Source organism: Leptodactylus fuscus, chromosome 8 (assembly GCF_031893055.1).
Source record: "Leptodactylus fuscus isolate aLepFus1 chromosome 8, aLepFus1.hap2, whole genome shotgun sequence".
In the NCBI taxonomy this organism is placed as follows: Eukaryota; Metazoa; Chordata; class Amphibia; order Anura; family Leptodactylidae; genus Leptodactylus; species Leptodactylus fuscus.
The window spans coordinates 22051653-22067980 of record NC_134272.1 but is presented as its reverse complement, the minus strand read 5'-3'; the positions used below and the strand labels follow the sequence as shown (position 1 = coordinate 22067980).

At 41.6% G+C, this 16328-nt stretch overlaps 1 protein-coding gene across 2 annotated transcripts; it reads left to right on the top strand.

Annotated features, from left to right (window-relative positions):
• The first annotated feature begins 2081 nt into the window (after positions 1–2081).
• Positions 2082–13017, top strand: LOC142217614 (uncharacterized). Of its 2 annotated transcripts, none has more exons than XM_075285926.1 (11): positions 2082–2142; positions 3131–3184; positions 6092–6175; positions 6500–6541; positions 6639–6685; positions 7412–7634; positions 9331–9510; positions 9648–9664; positions 9951–10236; positions 11060–11236; positions 12072–13017. In XM_075285926.1, exons 1-11 carry the CDS (start codon positions 2118–2120, stop codon positions 12092–12094), a joined length of 1158 nt encoding a protein of 385 aa, XP_075142027.1. In that variant the 5' UTR covers positions 2082–2117; the 3' UTR covers positions 12095–13017. The 2 variants fall into 2 exon arrangements, with proteins under 2 accessions (XP_075142027.1, XP_075142026.1); XM_075285925.1 differs by having other exon boundaries at positions 2095–2142; positions 3128–3184.
• Positions 13018–16328: the final 3311 nt, after the last annotated feature.

The window sequence follows — 16328 nt, the reverse complement described above, 5'->3', positions numbered from 1 at the left end:
ACTTTGTATCTTGTTTTTGCTGACAATACGTGAGACTTTTGTGTTGAATGCTGCTCTATATTTTACAGCTCAATTTGTCCCAGACACACAGCCGCAAAAACAGGATCTATGTGTATGGGCCCATTGAAATGTACAGGAGCATAGTGTTATCCACAATTGTAGATAAAAGTCTGGCCCTGTGTATGACAGTTTAGTAACTCCATGTGCCTCTTATTAATAGCAATTAACCCCGTCATGTCCCTCACATTAACCCTTGTGTAAGAGTTACTGATATGTGAGAGATTTGGAGGTAATAAATAAGTATCTTCATTATTGAGGTCTTTTATTAGTACCTCCATATGTCTCACATATTAGTAACCTTTATATGAGGCACACAGGGGTTAATGTGAGGGACATGATGGGGTTTATTCCTATTAATGTGAGCCACATGGGGTTACTAACACTAAACTAATAACCCCAAATGCCTGACATTAATGAGAATAGGAACTAAAGGAAGGGACCTGTGTGCTTCTTACTTTCACTTTGCTAGCAGCTTCCTCTCCTCCTCGGGGAAACTTTGCAGGATGCAGACGGCAGGAGCTATCACTATAGCAGGCAGAGACCTGAGCGATTAAGCTCCACCCCCTGGGTTTCCTGCACCCCTCTCATTGGAGGGCAGTGAGAGAAGGGGAGTGTCCTTATGCGTCAGCTCTAGCAGAGCACTGAAGGGACGCTCCGACTTCATTTAACTCTTGCAGGTCCTGTGCTGCTGGCGTGCCAGTGAAATATGGCAGGAGTGCCACTCTTGGCATGTGTGCCAGGGGTTGCCAACCTCTGCTGTAGAGGGTAATATGAATTTTGTGGCTTGCTATGGTCCAAAGTGTGTGACATTGCAGAGATAGTGATGTGAGTTTGGGTTTTGTGGGGGTCCTGGGAAAAACGTATGTGCGCTATTGTGACGAAAAGAAGCCTATTGCGCAATCCAGTGTAGTAACTATGTTTGTGGAAAATTTCAGCCAAATCGGTGGAGCAGGTTTTGTGTGATTGAAGAACAAACATCCAAACACACAAACTTTCACCTTTATAATATTAATAGGATGACCCCATCATGTACACCAGTATGATGTAACTATACATCTTGTGAGAAAGTGACAGGTAAAGTCCTGGAAGGACGCTATATCTCCTCCAGATTCCTCACATATCTGTAGCAAAAACCTCACCTGTGTTTTTTTAACCATTTGTTATCCTACAGCAGGAAGGAGCTCTCATGCACAGGTGGGAGCTGGGGCTTATCATGGCCTTATAAAACCCTATCAAGCCCTCAGTCCTGGGCAGTTCCTGGGAGAGAGAGGAGGTGCCGGGTTCTTTCCTAGCTTGTGAAGACTGGCAAGACTCTAGTGTGAACTGCTGCCAGTGCAGGGTATGTTAATATGGAGTTTTTTTGCAGGCAAATTTTGAGACAGATTCTGCGTCAAAATCCGCCAGCAAAAAAAGGCTTCCGTTCAATTCAATGGGAGCCGCTCACTTTTTTTTCCCACTAGCTAGTAGCAGAAAAAAGAAGCGACGTGACATCTTGTAGCGGATGCCGCGACTGAATCAGCTGCAGCGTCCGTAGCTCGAGATATGTTCAGGCCCATGCATTCAGACCTAATCTGGAGTGGGATCTATATCTTTCACCCAGCCCTCCCCTGTTGTATACCATGCCCAGGAAGTCACTATCACTGTACGCTGTGTACAGTGTCCTTTAGCTCGACCTCTGCCAGATTGCCGCAAAATCACGGCCGCAAAATAGCGCCGCGTATACGGTACCGGCTCCCATTGAAAACAATGGGAGCGTATATGGCCCGCAAAACCTCCCGCGGCGTCTATGTGCCACATTACGTGCCAAAATACATCGTGTGAACCCGGCCTTATAGGTCAGGAGAGTGTGACATTATAGTGAGTATAACATATATCTATATGTCTATATAACACCTCCATCTACATGACTATATACACACAGTGTATGCGGTATACACAGATGATGTCATGGCCACCGCCTCCTTCCTGCACTTGGTCTCTGACTTTGTTTTTCCTTCTCTTTACTTTCAATTTCACTTTTAAGCTGCAAAAACAAAGAACGAATAAGAGAGACGAAGATGGAAGAAAAGGAGCTAAAGAGAGGTGAGTGACCTCATAACTATATACAGAGGAGAGTGACCCCATAAATATATATAGAGGAGAGTGACCCCATAACTATACATAGAGGAGAGTGACCCTATAAATATATATAGAGGAGAGTGACCCCATAACTATACATAGAGGAGAGTGACCCCCTAACTATACATAGAGGTGAGTGACCCCATAACTATACAAAGAGGAGAGTGACCCCCTAACTATACATAGAGGAGAGTGACCCCCTAACTATACATAGAGGAGAGTGACCCCCTAACTATACATAGAGGAGAGTGACCCCATAACTATACAAAGAGGAGAGTGACCCCCCTGACTATACATAGAGGAGAGTGACCCCATAACTATACATAGAGGAGAGTGACCCCATAACTATACATAGAGGAGAGTGACCCCATAACTATACATAGAGGAGAGTGACCCCATAAATATACATAGAGGAGAGTGAACCCCTAATTATACATAGAGGAGAGTGACCCCATAATCATATATAGAGGACAGTGACCCCCTAACTATATATAGAGGTGAGTGACCTCATAACTATGTATATATATATATATATATATATAGAGAGAGAGAGAGAGAGAGAGAGAGAGAGAGAGAGAGAGAGAGAGAGAGAGAGAGATCCCTATACCACTGCTTGTTGTATTAATAGCTTCCTTTTTTCTCTTGGTCACATCTTTACACCATTATTCACATTCAGATATTGATGTGGATGGTGATTTGGATTTAGTTCTGCTCTCCATAACAACATTGCACCAAAGAACATCACGTAATCCAAATGCCTCAGTAGTGCAGCCTCAGGAATTTTCCTATCTATATTGTTATGGGGCTAGAATGTCTCAGTGGTGTAGCCTCAGGCTTTGGGCCTGTAACAGCAGAATTGGAAGAGGGTAAAAGTCTCCCTTCCCATGTTAATATATGATCAAAAATCTGAGCTTATTAAATGTCTTCTTTCTTGTCATTGTCTGTGGAGAAGCGTCTGAAAACGTGATTGAAGAAGAATCGTCAGCGAAACAACCGAAACTCTCAGGTAAGACATCAACGAAGTGAACGGGAAAGAACATGTGGAACCAATGTGGGCCCAAGGAAAGAAGGAAATTGTACAGATTATCTAGATGTACACTCACCGGCCACTTTATTAGGTACACCTGTCCAACTGCTCGTTAACACTTAATTTCTAATCAGCCAATCACATGGCGGCAACTCAGTGCAATTAGGCATGTAGACATGGTCAAGACAATCTCCTGCAGTTCAAACCGAGCATCAGTATGGGGAAGAAAGGTGATTTGAGTGCCTTTGAACGTGGCATGGTTGTTGGTGCCAGAAGGGCTGGTCTGAGTATTTCAGAAACTGCTGATCTACTGGGATTTTCACGCACAACCATCTCTAGGGTTTACAGAGAATGGTCCGAAAAAGAAAAAACATCCAGTGAGCGGCAGTTCTGTGGGCGGAAATGGGTTGTTGATGCCAGCGGTCAGAGGAGAATGGCCAGACTGGTTCGAGCTGATAGAAAGGCAACAATGACTCAAATAGCCACCCGTTACAACCAAGGTAGCCAGAAGAGCATCTCTGAACGCACAGTACGTCGAACTTTGAGGCAGATGGGCTACAGCAGCAGAAGACCACACCGGGTGCCACTCCTTTCAGCTAAGAACAGGAAACTGAGGCTACAATTTGCACAAGCTCATCGAAATTGGACAATTGAAGATTGGAAAAACGTTGCCTGGTCTGATGAGTCTCGATTTCTGCTGCGACATTCGGATGGTAGGGTCAGAATTTGGCGTCAACAACATGAAAGCATGGATCCATCCTGCCTTGTATCAACGGTTCAGGCTGGTGGTGGTGGTGTCATGGTGTGGGGAATATTTTCTTGGCACTCTTTGGGCCCCTTGGTACCAATTGAGCATCGTTGCAATGCCAAAGCCTACCTGAGTATTGTTGCTGACCATGTCCATCCCTTTATGACCACAATGTACCCAACATCTGATGGCTACTTTCAGCAGGATAATGCGCCATGTCATAAAGCTGGAATCATCTCAGACTGGTTTCTTGAACATGACAATGAGTTCACTGTACTCCAATGGCCTCCACAGTCACCAGATCTCAATCCAATAGAGGAGCATCTTTGGGATGTGGTGGAACGGGAGATTCGCATCATGGATGTGCAGCCGACAAATCTGCGGCAACTGTGTGATGCCATCATGTCAATATGGACCAAAATCTCTGAGGAATGCTTCCAGCACCTATGCCAGAATCTATGCCACGAAGAATTGAGGCAGTTCTGAAGGCAAAAGGGGGTCCAATCCGTTACTAGCATGGTGTACCTAATAAAGTGGCCGGTGAGTGTATATAGCTGTGTGATGTGTTCACATTGTATACACTTATCCTACTTCTGGTGGATGCATGACAATAACAAGGGAAGTCCGCCACAGGGAGATATGAGAGGGGTGGGCAAGACAAGGAGAGAAAACTGACTGATTATAACCAGGGTTATATTTGAGGATTTTGGCAACTACCCTCAGAGCTTGGAATGAGAAAAATTGCTGACGATGAGCTAGGACAGTGACAGTGCTGCATGGCCCCCTCCTGCTGGGGTCCAGTGCGAACTGGTGTTAATGGGGTTGTTGGCCTGATTTTTTAAAATCTTGCTCACTGAAATCACTGTGATGCAATTGATTAAAGGGGGAAGAACTTCTCCTGTCACCCCATGGTAACACCAAGCATCGATTTGGGATACCTGGGGTTTGCCTGTTTTGTCAATATTCAAACTAGCTCTTTGGAACAATGAGGATGTTACCATTGCTCTAAAAACTAAGCAACAAAACCCCCATTGCTCCAAAGAGCTTATTTCCATGTTGACTCACAACGGGAAAAGAAAGTTTGATTCAGATGCGCCTAAAATATCTGTATACAGAGCTGGGTGGATATGCTGGGTCCGGTGAACTTAAAGGGGTTGTTTGGGATAACTAGAAATCCCTACACTAGACTAAACACCCTCCCCCTCCTATGACCACCCCAGGGACATTTTCTGATTATCCGGTGAAGATCTGTTTTCCCCATTTTCGGAAATGGATCATCATTTCTACTCTCCTTCCCCTTCATCTGCCCCATTATACTTACCCTCCACCCCTCTTCCTGCGAGATGGCTCCTCCCTCTTATGTAGTTGGGCCCTCTTCTCCAAGCGCTGCTCTGCGCCCCGCTGCCAAAATTCCACCTCTACTGCAAAGCTTCTGCACGCACAGTAGAGGTGGATCATTGCTTAACTAAACTTTTTTTTAAAATTATGTTACGTAGAAAGTAGGAGGGTGTTTAGTGTAGAGATTTCCAGTTATCCTGGACAACCCCTTTAATTCAGACCCCCACCCAACACTGTTAAACTAAGCAGACCCCAACCGTATTTCAAACCACAGTGCAGCCCCATAAAACTGCAGAAGTTTAAATCAAAACCCAGACCTGTCTCTTAAATCTCCCAAATTCCGCCCCCAGATCCACAACAGATTCCACCCTGATTCTGCCTCCCATCGTTTTCGGTAGGAGGCAGAGACTGCGGTAGGACGCGGAAAAAAGCGTTCTGCTAAATCCTTCCACGGATAACGTTTATCTAGGCCTAATCTGCGGCCAAAATCTGCGACGGAATCGTAATGCTCTGCATTGGCATTTCGCTGCAGGGAGCCGGTGGTTAGAAAATAAAGAGGAATCTCTTGTCCACCTGAAATTCCTCTTCATTTTCCATCGTGTGGATGGGCCCTAAAGATTTTACAAATACAGACAGTGTGTGATGGTACGCATCTCACTGGAATGTCATCTCAAGATATATTTGTCAAACCCTGGGCTCCATTTAGATATGTATATAACCAGGTCTACACTCAGAGATGGTCACTCCTCTTGGACGGCGGTGGCTGAACTCCTGTTTTTCTTATTTCTTTTATTCTATAGAAGATGTGAAGGGGAATTTAGATGAAGAGGATGTGAATGACAATGGCTGGGTAGATTTGTCTTCAGAATGTTCTAAACCACAAAGTAAGTGATTTTCTTATGGGAATCTAGAGCGTTACGGCTCTTTTGGAGACCTGAACGGAAACCCATGCGCAAATGTGAACCGAGCCTTAGGCAGATTGGAAACTGATTCTCATCCTGTATCCCAATTATATAGTCCTGTGCAATCGAGGGGAGTGCAAGCGCAATTGTGGAGGGAGCCAAATCTATCTATTATCTATTTATCTATCTATCTATCTATCTATCTATCTATCTATCTATCTATCTATCTATCTATCATCTATCTATCTATCTATCTTAGTCAGTAATATAATAAAATGTATCAGTAAATGTATTTTTATAACCTAGGCTTGGATACAGATTATGAACTTGATGACCCCACAATGTCAGGTAAGTGTATATATTGTAAGACTGATGTATATACTTCTTGATCCATTAACCCTATATGCACTTTATTATGTTCTGCACTTTCTTGTGTATTCTACAGATAACTGGAGGGTTGTGACATGGGAGAAAAAATCATCTAATCTGTCGGTGAGATACCTAATTTTCTAGAATTATCACTGCTGACTATTAGAGATGAGCGAACACTATTCGAAACTGCCGTTTTGAATGGCACACTCCCATAGGAATGAATGGAAACAGCGGGCTCGCAGACTTTGCTGGTGGCTGGCCACTTAACCCCCTGCGTGCTGGCTGCGTCCATTCATTCCTATGGGAGTGTGCTATTCGAAACGGCAGTTTTGAATAGTGTTCGCTCATCTCTATGGACTATCACTGGGTCAGGTTGAGGTGATCTTGAGATTTCAGGATCGATTTCAAAATCCGATTTCTTCTAATTTTCCAGCCGATCCTGATCGCGATCGTGAAATTTGCTCGATCGCCGATTGGGATCCGATCTCTTCCGAACCTGATCGCTCAACCCTAGTCTATGGGAAAAGTCACTTTTTGGGATGAGCCAATCTTGAGATTTCAAAATCCGATTTCAGATCATTTTCCAGCCAATCCCGATCGTGAAATTTGCTCAATTGCCGATCAGGATCCGATCTTTTCTGAACCCGATCACTCAACCCTAACTATCACCAATTATATCACCTATCACCTGACCACCCTGACCATAATCACTACAAGTCCCAGCATTGCTCAGTGTGGACTAGACCGTTACACGTAATCTTCGACTAGGCTCCGTTTCCTTCCTGGCACATCTCATGTTGAGCTCCTTCCATTCTTATAATATTACCATCTTCTTATGAACTGCAGGTTGTGACTAAGGCCTCGTATCCTTGTCATTGGATTAAAGACGTATTAACCTTGCACATCTTCAGTGACTATAAAAGTGATGGAAAAGTCAAAAAATTTCCCATTATTGATGAAGAATATAAGAAGAAGATTTCCTCTTGCTCTTGTGTCTTGTTTTGTCTAGAAAATGATAAATGGGATTCAGAGACGCTGAAAGAAGTGGAGACTTTGTCATCTTATTATGGTAAATCAGTGTTCGTGTGAAGACGTCTATGGTCATATCTGGATATTGTATGTGGAGTGTAACCAATGGCCAAGATACGGAGTACACATCAATGTATAGACCCTTTCATATGAGCCGATGATCATTGCCAAGTGTGAGAACCCAAATGAGGAGACATTCACTTCTTGGCTGATCACACTGAATTTTTGAGTGTATAAAAATGTCCATTGGGTGTTTGGTAATAATTTGGCCCACAAATTTGCTGTTTCTTGGCATACTTGGGCTCACTATTCTTGCCAAACTTACAATTATATTAGAATTCCCATTTGTTACTGTGTTACCTGTAAGTGACAGAATGACTGCTGATATTATTAGTGTTGTCCCCATAATAATCATATTTTCACATTTAAATGGCAGTTTCTGATCAGCATTGGGTCGCTTAATATCCAGAAGTTGCTGAAATTATCTCTAAACATCAGAAAAATGTTGTCCTATAATACATCAAATTGAAAAGATGAAAGTTTCTGAGACTGTTGTTGAATAAATGAGCAAACCAGTTTGTAAAGATCTGGGTTCATTGCAAATTTTCCAAAAACTTCTGGTTTGGTTGAACCCAAAATTTGTAATGTTCACTAGCTACTAGAGATGAGCGAGTAGTATCGATCAAGTAGGTATTCGATCGAATACTATGGTATTCGAAATACTCGTACTCGATCAAGTACCACTTGCTATTCGAATGTAAAAGTTTGATGCAGAACCAGAATTGATTGGCCGAATGCTATACAGTCGGCCAATCAACGCTGGTTCTTCTCCTACCTTTAGAAGTCTTCTCTGTGCAGCTTCCCCGCGGCGTCTTCCGGCTCTGAATTCACTCTGCCAGGCATCGGGCCTGGGCAGAGCCGACTGCGCATGTCTGCTTGTAGTGTGGGCATGCGCAGTCGGCTCTGCCCAGGCCCGATGCCTTGTAGAGTGAATTCAGAGCCGGAAGATTCCGCGGGGACGCTGCGCAGAGAAGACTGCTCGGAGGATCCAGCCCGACCCTCACTCGTGGACTTGGTAAGTATAATTTGATCGAACGTTGCCTACCCCTGAAAAGAGCATTTTCCCCCCATAGACTATAATAGGGTTCGATATTCGATTCGAGTAGTCGAATATTGAGGGGCTACTCGAAACGAATATCGAACCTCGAACATTTTACTGTTCGCTCATCTCTACTAGCTACAAATCATTTACTGTACTCCGGAGTCTCTATAGAATCCAGAGTAAAATATTCGAAGGCCCAGGAGAGATGCAGACAAATAATAAATACTGAAACTCACCTTTTCTCACCTCTTCTTGGCTTCGTTTTGGTATTTTTTCCTGGCATGTTCCAGTCTCTTCTGTGATGTACCAGATCTTAGGGTCACCCTGAGGACTGTGATTGAGCCACAGTGGTCATTTGGGGGTCATCAACGTCATGACACTTGGGTCAAAGCACAACAAGATTGATGCTCCCCACCTGACCACTGAGGTCCTTCACAGTAGACATTGGGCAAGAAGATCAGCTACCAGTCTTTGAAGAAAAGGACGGTATTAGTGGATTTTTCCGCACCTTCTTTGAACTTCTCACTCTGGGGTTTGAGAAGTCTAATAACTGCACATAATATTCACAAAACAAAATTGGCAAGGCTTTCTCATCAGTATTTCTAAATGTTATCTTGTTCTCCTTGACATCCAGCGCTGAAGAAGGTAGTGATCTTACTGGCTGAAGGAACATCAGACAATCATCTTCTTGGAGAGATGAATGCTAAGAGCAGATTTCCAATTCTTAACTTTTCAAATGTCCAAATTGACTGGTACAAAAACAATCTGAAGTTTTACAAAAGCAGGATCGAGGATATGAAAAACTGTCTAAAAGGTAACGTGATCTTATCAGGTCTAATACTGAAGGGTCTACCAGCCTTCTACAGGCTCAAGACATGACATCTACAGGTTATGGGTGTGGGAGTCATTCAAAGCCAAAACTAAATGACTATTTTTTGTATTTTTTTCCAGGTTCCGTTCTCTGGATGGTAAGGAATGGATAAATTATTATAAATTTTTGTAATTCCTATTTTTGTCTGTACCTGAGATAATCTCAACACGTTGTCCACATAATATGTATATATGTTCTATTGTATCTCCTCATCCTTCTTCTCAGCCCTTCAGAAACCTTCATATCTCCCATTGTCTGTATTATATACTACTACTAATGGAGAGGACAAGTCTCAAGTAGGATCATTATTAGAAAGTTACACTATAGGGGAAGTTCAGCCTAACCCTCATCTTCTATGTCTCTCTCTATGCTTCCCTCTATAGACTTCCTGTTTTCCTCAAAGCCATAAGGTTGGAATATATTCAAGATCTGCAGAGAGTGAATTCGAGTGGCTGAAGAGTCTTCTGGAATCTGGATATCTCTCCGATACTGTAGAAAATGTCCGGTCCTGCATTATTTCCAACAGAGGTTTTGAACAGTTCAAGACTGATGTCTCCAATTGTTCTTTTGGAATCCTGTATCACACCAAAAACCGCGGGAGGATCAATATCACGGATGTCACCGATTCTCTCTATAACGTAGAGCTGGACTACATGTCCAGGATGCTAAGTAAGAGGCAATATTCATTACATGCATTTCGAGTGGGGTCTTTTTCTTTAGTGTTTCCTGCTTGGGTTTGATATTTTGGGTGACTAGGAACTTAGGACATTTTCAATTTGGGTCTTTATTAGGACTTTTGGCATTGAATATAGAAACGAATGAAACAGTTTTCAATGATCCAGACTGAGTACAAATTTACCAAATATCTCAGGTTGAGTCGAATTCAGATTTTTGTAGATCCTCACCCACAAATCACTTTTATGCAAAGCAGAGACCAGGGGAGGTGAGTAAGATACTTTTTATTATTTCTCATCTCTCCTGAACTCCATTGTGGCCTCCAGCTCTCCATCGTGGTTCTCTTCCATCATCTTATGACCTTTTGGGTGATGTCACTGCTAAGTCCAACTATAGATCAAGTGCAGTGTACCAACATCATAACACTTGCAGCATCGAAGTCAGTCACAATCCCCTGGGGCTCATGACGTCAACCAGGAAACCAAGACCGATCAGAATATGATAAAAGAGGACCTGATGGAGGGCCAGACTCTGAAGGGAAGCCTGGGAGAGGTAAGGGAAGTATTGAGTTAATGCAGCTCTTACTGTATGTGATCCTTAGCGTAGGGCCCCACTTTGTGGAATTGCAGCATTTTTGTTGCAGATTTTGCTGCAGTTTTATGAGCCAAAGTCAGGAGTGGATTGGATTGGAGTGGATCCACAAAAAATGCTGTGTTTCCGCAAGATGGGGCCTCAAAGGGGATTTAATAGGCTATATAGTATGATAACTTAAGGACTTAAAGCTTTGGTGGATTTATTTCCTTTCTTTTTACTGTAGATGGACATGTGATTGTGGTGGTCGATGACTTACAGTATAGTAATGATGAGGAGAAATCTTGGATCTTCCAGAACCAGCCCAGTATTAAGAAGAAGGCTTTAGACTTGTTCCTGTTCACCACGGATGAGAAAAAGTTTCTAAAACCTCTGAGAGAGATGAGATCCCTGATAACTGGAGGTAAGATGGGTAGTAGTGATGAGGGTTATGTTTTAGTAGGATGATGATACAATATGATGTGATTGATCATTTACAATAGATAACACCAGATTCACATCTGTGACGGAGACTCTGATATCGCCGAAAATCGATGGAGAGAAAAGTTTTGCTCGGAGGACCCTTCTATCCGCCGGTTTCAGTATAAAAACAGAGAAAACCCAATGAACACTGCGGACCTCATTATAGTCTATACCCTGTCTATGTATCCATGGGTAACCTCTGTTTTAGCAGATGGGCTTTCCATCGTTCACGTCCCTCGGTGGATTCGAACGACTGAGAGACCGATGCAAGTGTGATCCTAGCCACAGCCTCAAAAAAGCGGGGTAGAAATTGTAACCATGTTGAGTACTACGACTGGTCAAACTGACTTGCACTGAACCTGGTTTGACCAAATTTCCAAATTGTTCATTTTTTTTACGAAACCAAACGAATAGAGATTTTAGGGAAAAGCAAAACGATTGCCACATTATACTCCAAAAATTTCTGGGTGTTGACATACAATAACCCCTTGTGATTTTGTTTCCGAAAAGTAATAAAATATAATAAAACCAATATCAATATGTTATCAGCATAATTGTATGACCTGGTGAAAAAAAAATGCCATTTTTATTGCATAGTAAAAATAACGATGGAATTGATGGCCTTTTTTTCATATCCACTTAATTTCTAACCTACTGCCCAGAAGTCAGTTCTTACCGAGCTTCCATTCACTGACATGTTCTGGTGTGTACAGACAGATTGACATATATTTTACATCTCACCTTAGTATTTTTCATGATTTTTTTTTCTTTTTCAGAAAATAAATGCACAAGAAAATAATATATAAGACGGATGTGAAAACTTGAAAGAACATTGTAAATGGAAAAAAAAACAATCATTAAGTCCATGGCTTCAGCAACCTAATTAGTGATCTTCACTGGCCCTGCTGCTTAATGTTTTTTGTGTTTAGATGGAACTGCAGCTTTTGGATTCTTTTCAGAATTTTATATTTGTTAATTTTTACATTTTGATTTAAAAATATTTCATTGCGACATCTGCATTTACTATACTACTGTAGCCCACCAGGGAGCATATAACCAGTGCTGTACCAGCTTACCGGGAAGCATATAACCAGTGCTGTACCAACCTACCGGGAAGCATATAACCCATGCTGTACCAGCCTACAAGGAAGCATATATCCAGTGCTGTACCAGCCTACCAGGAAGCATATAACCAGTGCTGTACCAGCCTACTAGGAAGCATATAACCCATGCTGTACCAACCTACCAGGAAGCATATAACCAGTGCTGTACCAGCCTACCAAGAAGCATATAACCCATGCTGTACCAGCCTACCAGGAAGCATATAACCAGTGTTGTACAAGCCTACCAGGAAGCATATAACCAGTGCTGTACCAGCCTACCAGGAAGCATATAACCCATGCTGTACCAGCCTACAAGGAAGCATATATCCAGTGCTGTACCAGCCTACCAGGAAGCATATAACCAGTGCTGTACCAGCCTACTAGGAAGCATATAACCCATGCTGTACCAACCTACCAGGAAGCATATAACCAGTGCTGTACCAGCCTACCAAGAAGCATATAACCCATGCTGTACCAGCCTACCAGGAAGCATATAACCAGTGCTGTACCAGCCTACCAGGAAGCATATAACCAGTGCTGTACCAACCCACCAGGGAACATATGTCTAGTGCTGTGCTTAATACTCACAGGTAGCCTGTCTATAGACCTATTGCATTTATAGTATGTGTTCAATTAAAAAAAAGTGATTAAATGAAATCTCTTGAAAGTCTTGTCTAATTTCTGCAAATTCAATCCCACGAACCAAAAAAGAGACACCCCCTACCAATAGATGGATGTTCTGGAGTTATTGTTCCTTATCAATGAGGAGCAGGGTTATTGGATTTTCAGATCTATACTCATGAGGTCTGCAGGTTGGGGAGTATTATATGGAGCATTGCCAGAAAGTCTTCTTGTGCAGCTGTATCTCTTCAATGAGAACAGTACTCCTGTCCTGAGTAACACAGAGTATACCTTTATATGTTCTACTTTCTTGTCACTAGCATTAACAATTATAGATAAAGGACTAGGATATTGAGATCCACATCCTTTTTTCAGCAAGTGACTTCACATCTGCTACAGATCAGCTCCATTCATTTTGTAGAAGTAATAAAAATAGCAGTAGTAATATTACTCTTGGTAGTAGCAGTGGCAGAGGAAGTCTGATTAGAAGTAAGTAATAGAGGTTGTACTAGTAAAAGTAGTAGTATTAGTAGAGGTAGTATGACTAGAAGTATTACTAGTACTAGTAGTAGAAGTAGTAATAGTGCATGCAGTAGTAGTAAAAGTATAGTAACAGTACGAGTAGTAGAGGTAATATCATTAGAAGTAGTAATAAATTAATCGGAGTAGTAGTAGTAGTATTAGAAGAGATAGTAGGAATAGAAGTAGTAATAAAGTAATTGGAACATTAGTAGTAGTAGTAGTAGTAGTAGTGATACTATAATTAGAGGTAGTTATAGTGCTTGTAGTAGTAATAATAAAAAAAAACCTTGGAATAGTAAAAGTAATAAAGTACTAGTTGTAGTAGAGGTAGTATTACTACAATTAGTACTAATAAAGTAATTGGAATAGTAGTAGTAGTACTGGTAGAGGTAGCGCCATTAGAAGTAGTAATAGTGCTTGTTATAATAGTAGTAATAATAAGTTACTTGGAATAGTAGAAGTAATAAAGTACTTGGATTAGTAGTAGTAGTATGACTAGAAGTAGTAATAATGATTCTAGTAGTAATAATAAAGTAATTGTAATAGTAGTGGTAGCAGTAAAGGTAATATGAATAGAAGTAGTAATAGTGCTTGTAGTAGTAGTAGTAGTAATAATAGGGTCCTTGGAATATTTGTAAGAGTAGTAATCGAGGTAGTATGACTAGAAGTAGTAATAGTGCTTGTAGTAGTAGTAATAATAGTGTCCTTGGAATATTTGTTAGGGCCCATTCACACGGAGTAAATTGCATTGCGGGACGTTTGCGCCGCGATTTTGACGGTGCATGTTTGCGGCGCGTTAACGCTCCATTCCCAGTGAGTAACGCGCCGCGCATTCAGACACGTATACACTTGTCAGAGTTTGAACGCTCAAAACAGATCCCATTCACTTCAATGTGTGCCGGCTCACGCACGCTACACATTGAAATCAATGGGAGGCTTTTTAACCCATTGATTTCAATGTGTAGTGTGTGTGAGCCGGCACACATTGAAGTGAATGAGATCTGTTTTGAGCACTCACACTCTGACATGTGTATACGTGTCTGGATACACAGCACGTTACTCCGTGGGAACGGAGCCTAAGAGTAATAGTCAAGGTAGTATGACTAGAAGTAGTAACAGTGCTTGTAGCAGTAATGATAATAAAGTAATTGGAATAGCAGTAGTAGTAGTAGTAGTAGTAGAAGTAGTAATAGTGCTTGCAGTAGTAGTAGTAAAAATAATAAAGTAGTTGGAGTAGTAGAAGTAATAAAGTGCTTTGAATAGTAGTAGTAGTAGTAGTAGTAGCAGCAGTAACAGTGTCAGTAGTACTAAGAACATCAGTAGCCACAGGAATAGCAATAATAATAGAGGTAATATGGATAGAAGCAATACTATTACTTGAGGTAGTAGTAGTACAAGTGGTGCTGGTAGTGGTAGTGGTAATAGTAATAGTAGTATTAGCAGTGATAGTAGTACTAGTGACGCTGGTAGTGGTAGTAGTAATAGTAGTAATAGTAGTATTAGCAATGATAGTAGTACTAGTGACGCTGGTAGTGGTAGTAGTAATAGTAGTAATAGTAATAGTAGTATTAGCAGTGATAGTAGTACTAATGACGCTGGTAGTGGTAGTAGTAATAGTAGTAATAGTAGTATTAGCAGTGATAGTAGTACTAGTGACGCTGGTAGTGGTAGTAGTAATAGTAGTAATAGTAGTATTAGCAGTGATAGTAGTACTAATGACGCTGGTAGTGGTAGTAGTAATAATAGTAATAGTAGTATTAGCAGTGATAGTAGTACTAGTGACGCTGGTAGTGGTAGTAGTAATAGTAGTAATAGTAATAGTAGTATTAGCAGTGATAGTAGTACTAGTGACGCTGGTAGTGGTAGTAGTAATAGTAGTAATAGTAGTATTAGCAGTGATAGTAGTACTAGTGACGCTGGTAGTGGTAGTAGTAATAGTAGTAATAGTAATAGTAGTATTAGCAGTGATAGTAGTACTAATGACGCTGGTAGTGGTAGTAGTAATAGTAGTAATAGTAATAGTAGTATTAGCAGTGATAGTAGTACTAATGACGCTGGTAGTGGTAGTAGTAATAATAGTAATAGTAGTATTAGCAGTGATAGTAGTACTAATGACGCTGGTAGTGGTAGTAGTAATAATAGTAATAGTAGTATTAGCAGTGATAGTAGTACTAGTGACGCTGGTAGTGGTAGTAGTAATAGTAGTAATAGTAATAGTAGTATTAGCAGTGATAGTAGTACTAGTGACGCTGGTAGTGGTAGTAGTAATAATAGTAATAGTAATAGTAGTATTAGCAGTGATAGTAGTACTAGTGACGCTGGTAGTGGTAGTAGTAATAATAGTAATAGTAATAGTAGTATTAGCAGTGATAGTAGTACTAGTGACGCTGGTAGTGGTAGTAGTGATAGTACCAGTAGTATTAGTAGTGGTAGTAGCAGTAGTGAAAGCCCCGAACTGGTTAAGGAAGGGGCTGTGGACTCATTGGCTATAGTTCTGTTTATTTTCTAAACATGGTGACGTGCTCTGTTTTAAAAGTCCATATAAAAGGGGGCACGTAGGTGGGCTGCTCACCTTCTGCCGTTATGCTGGCGAGAGGTGCACCCACCCACCCTGCCCTTCTGGTTTTGTTTTCGTGGACTGGTTCTTCCTTTCTTTTCCAGGTTTGTTGTCACAGCTGGCGGGGGTCCATGCCCTAATACAAGTGAAAGATTGGACCTACATGCTCGCTGGGTCGCAGCGGAGCGTCCAGGAGGAGGAAGAAGAAGTAGTCGTTGGAGGGGCATGGA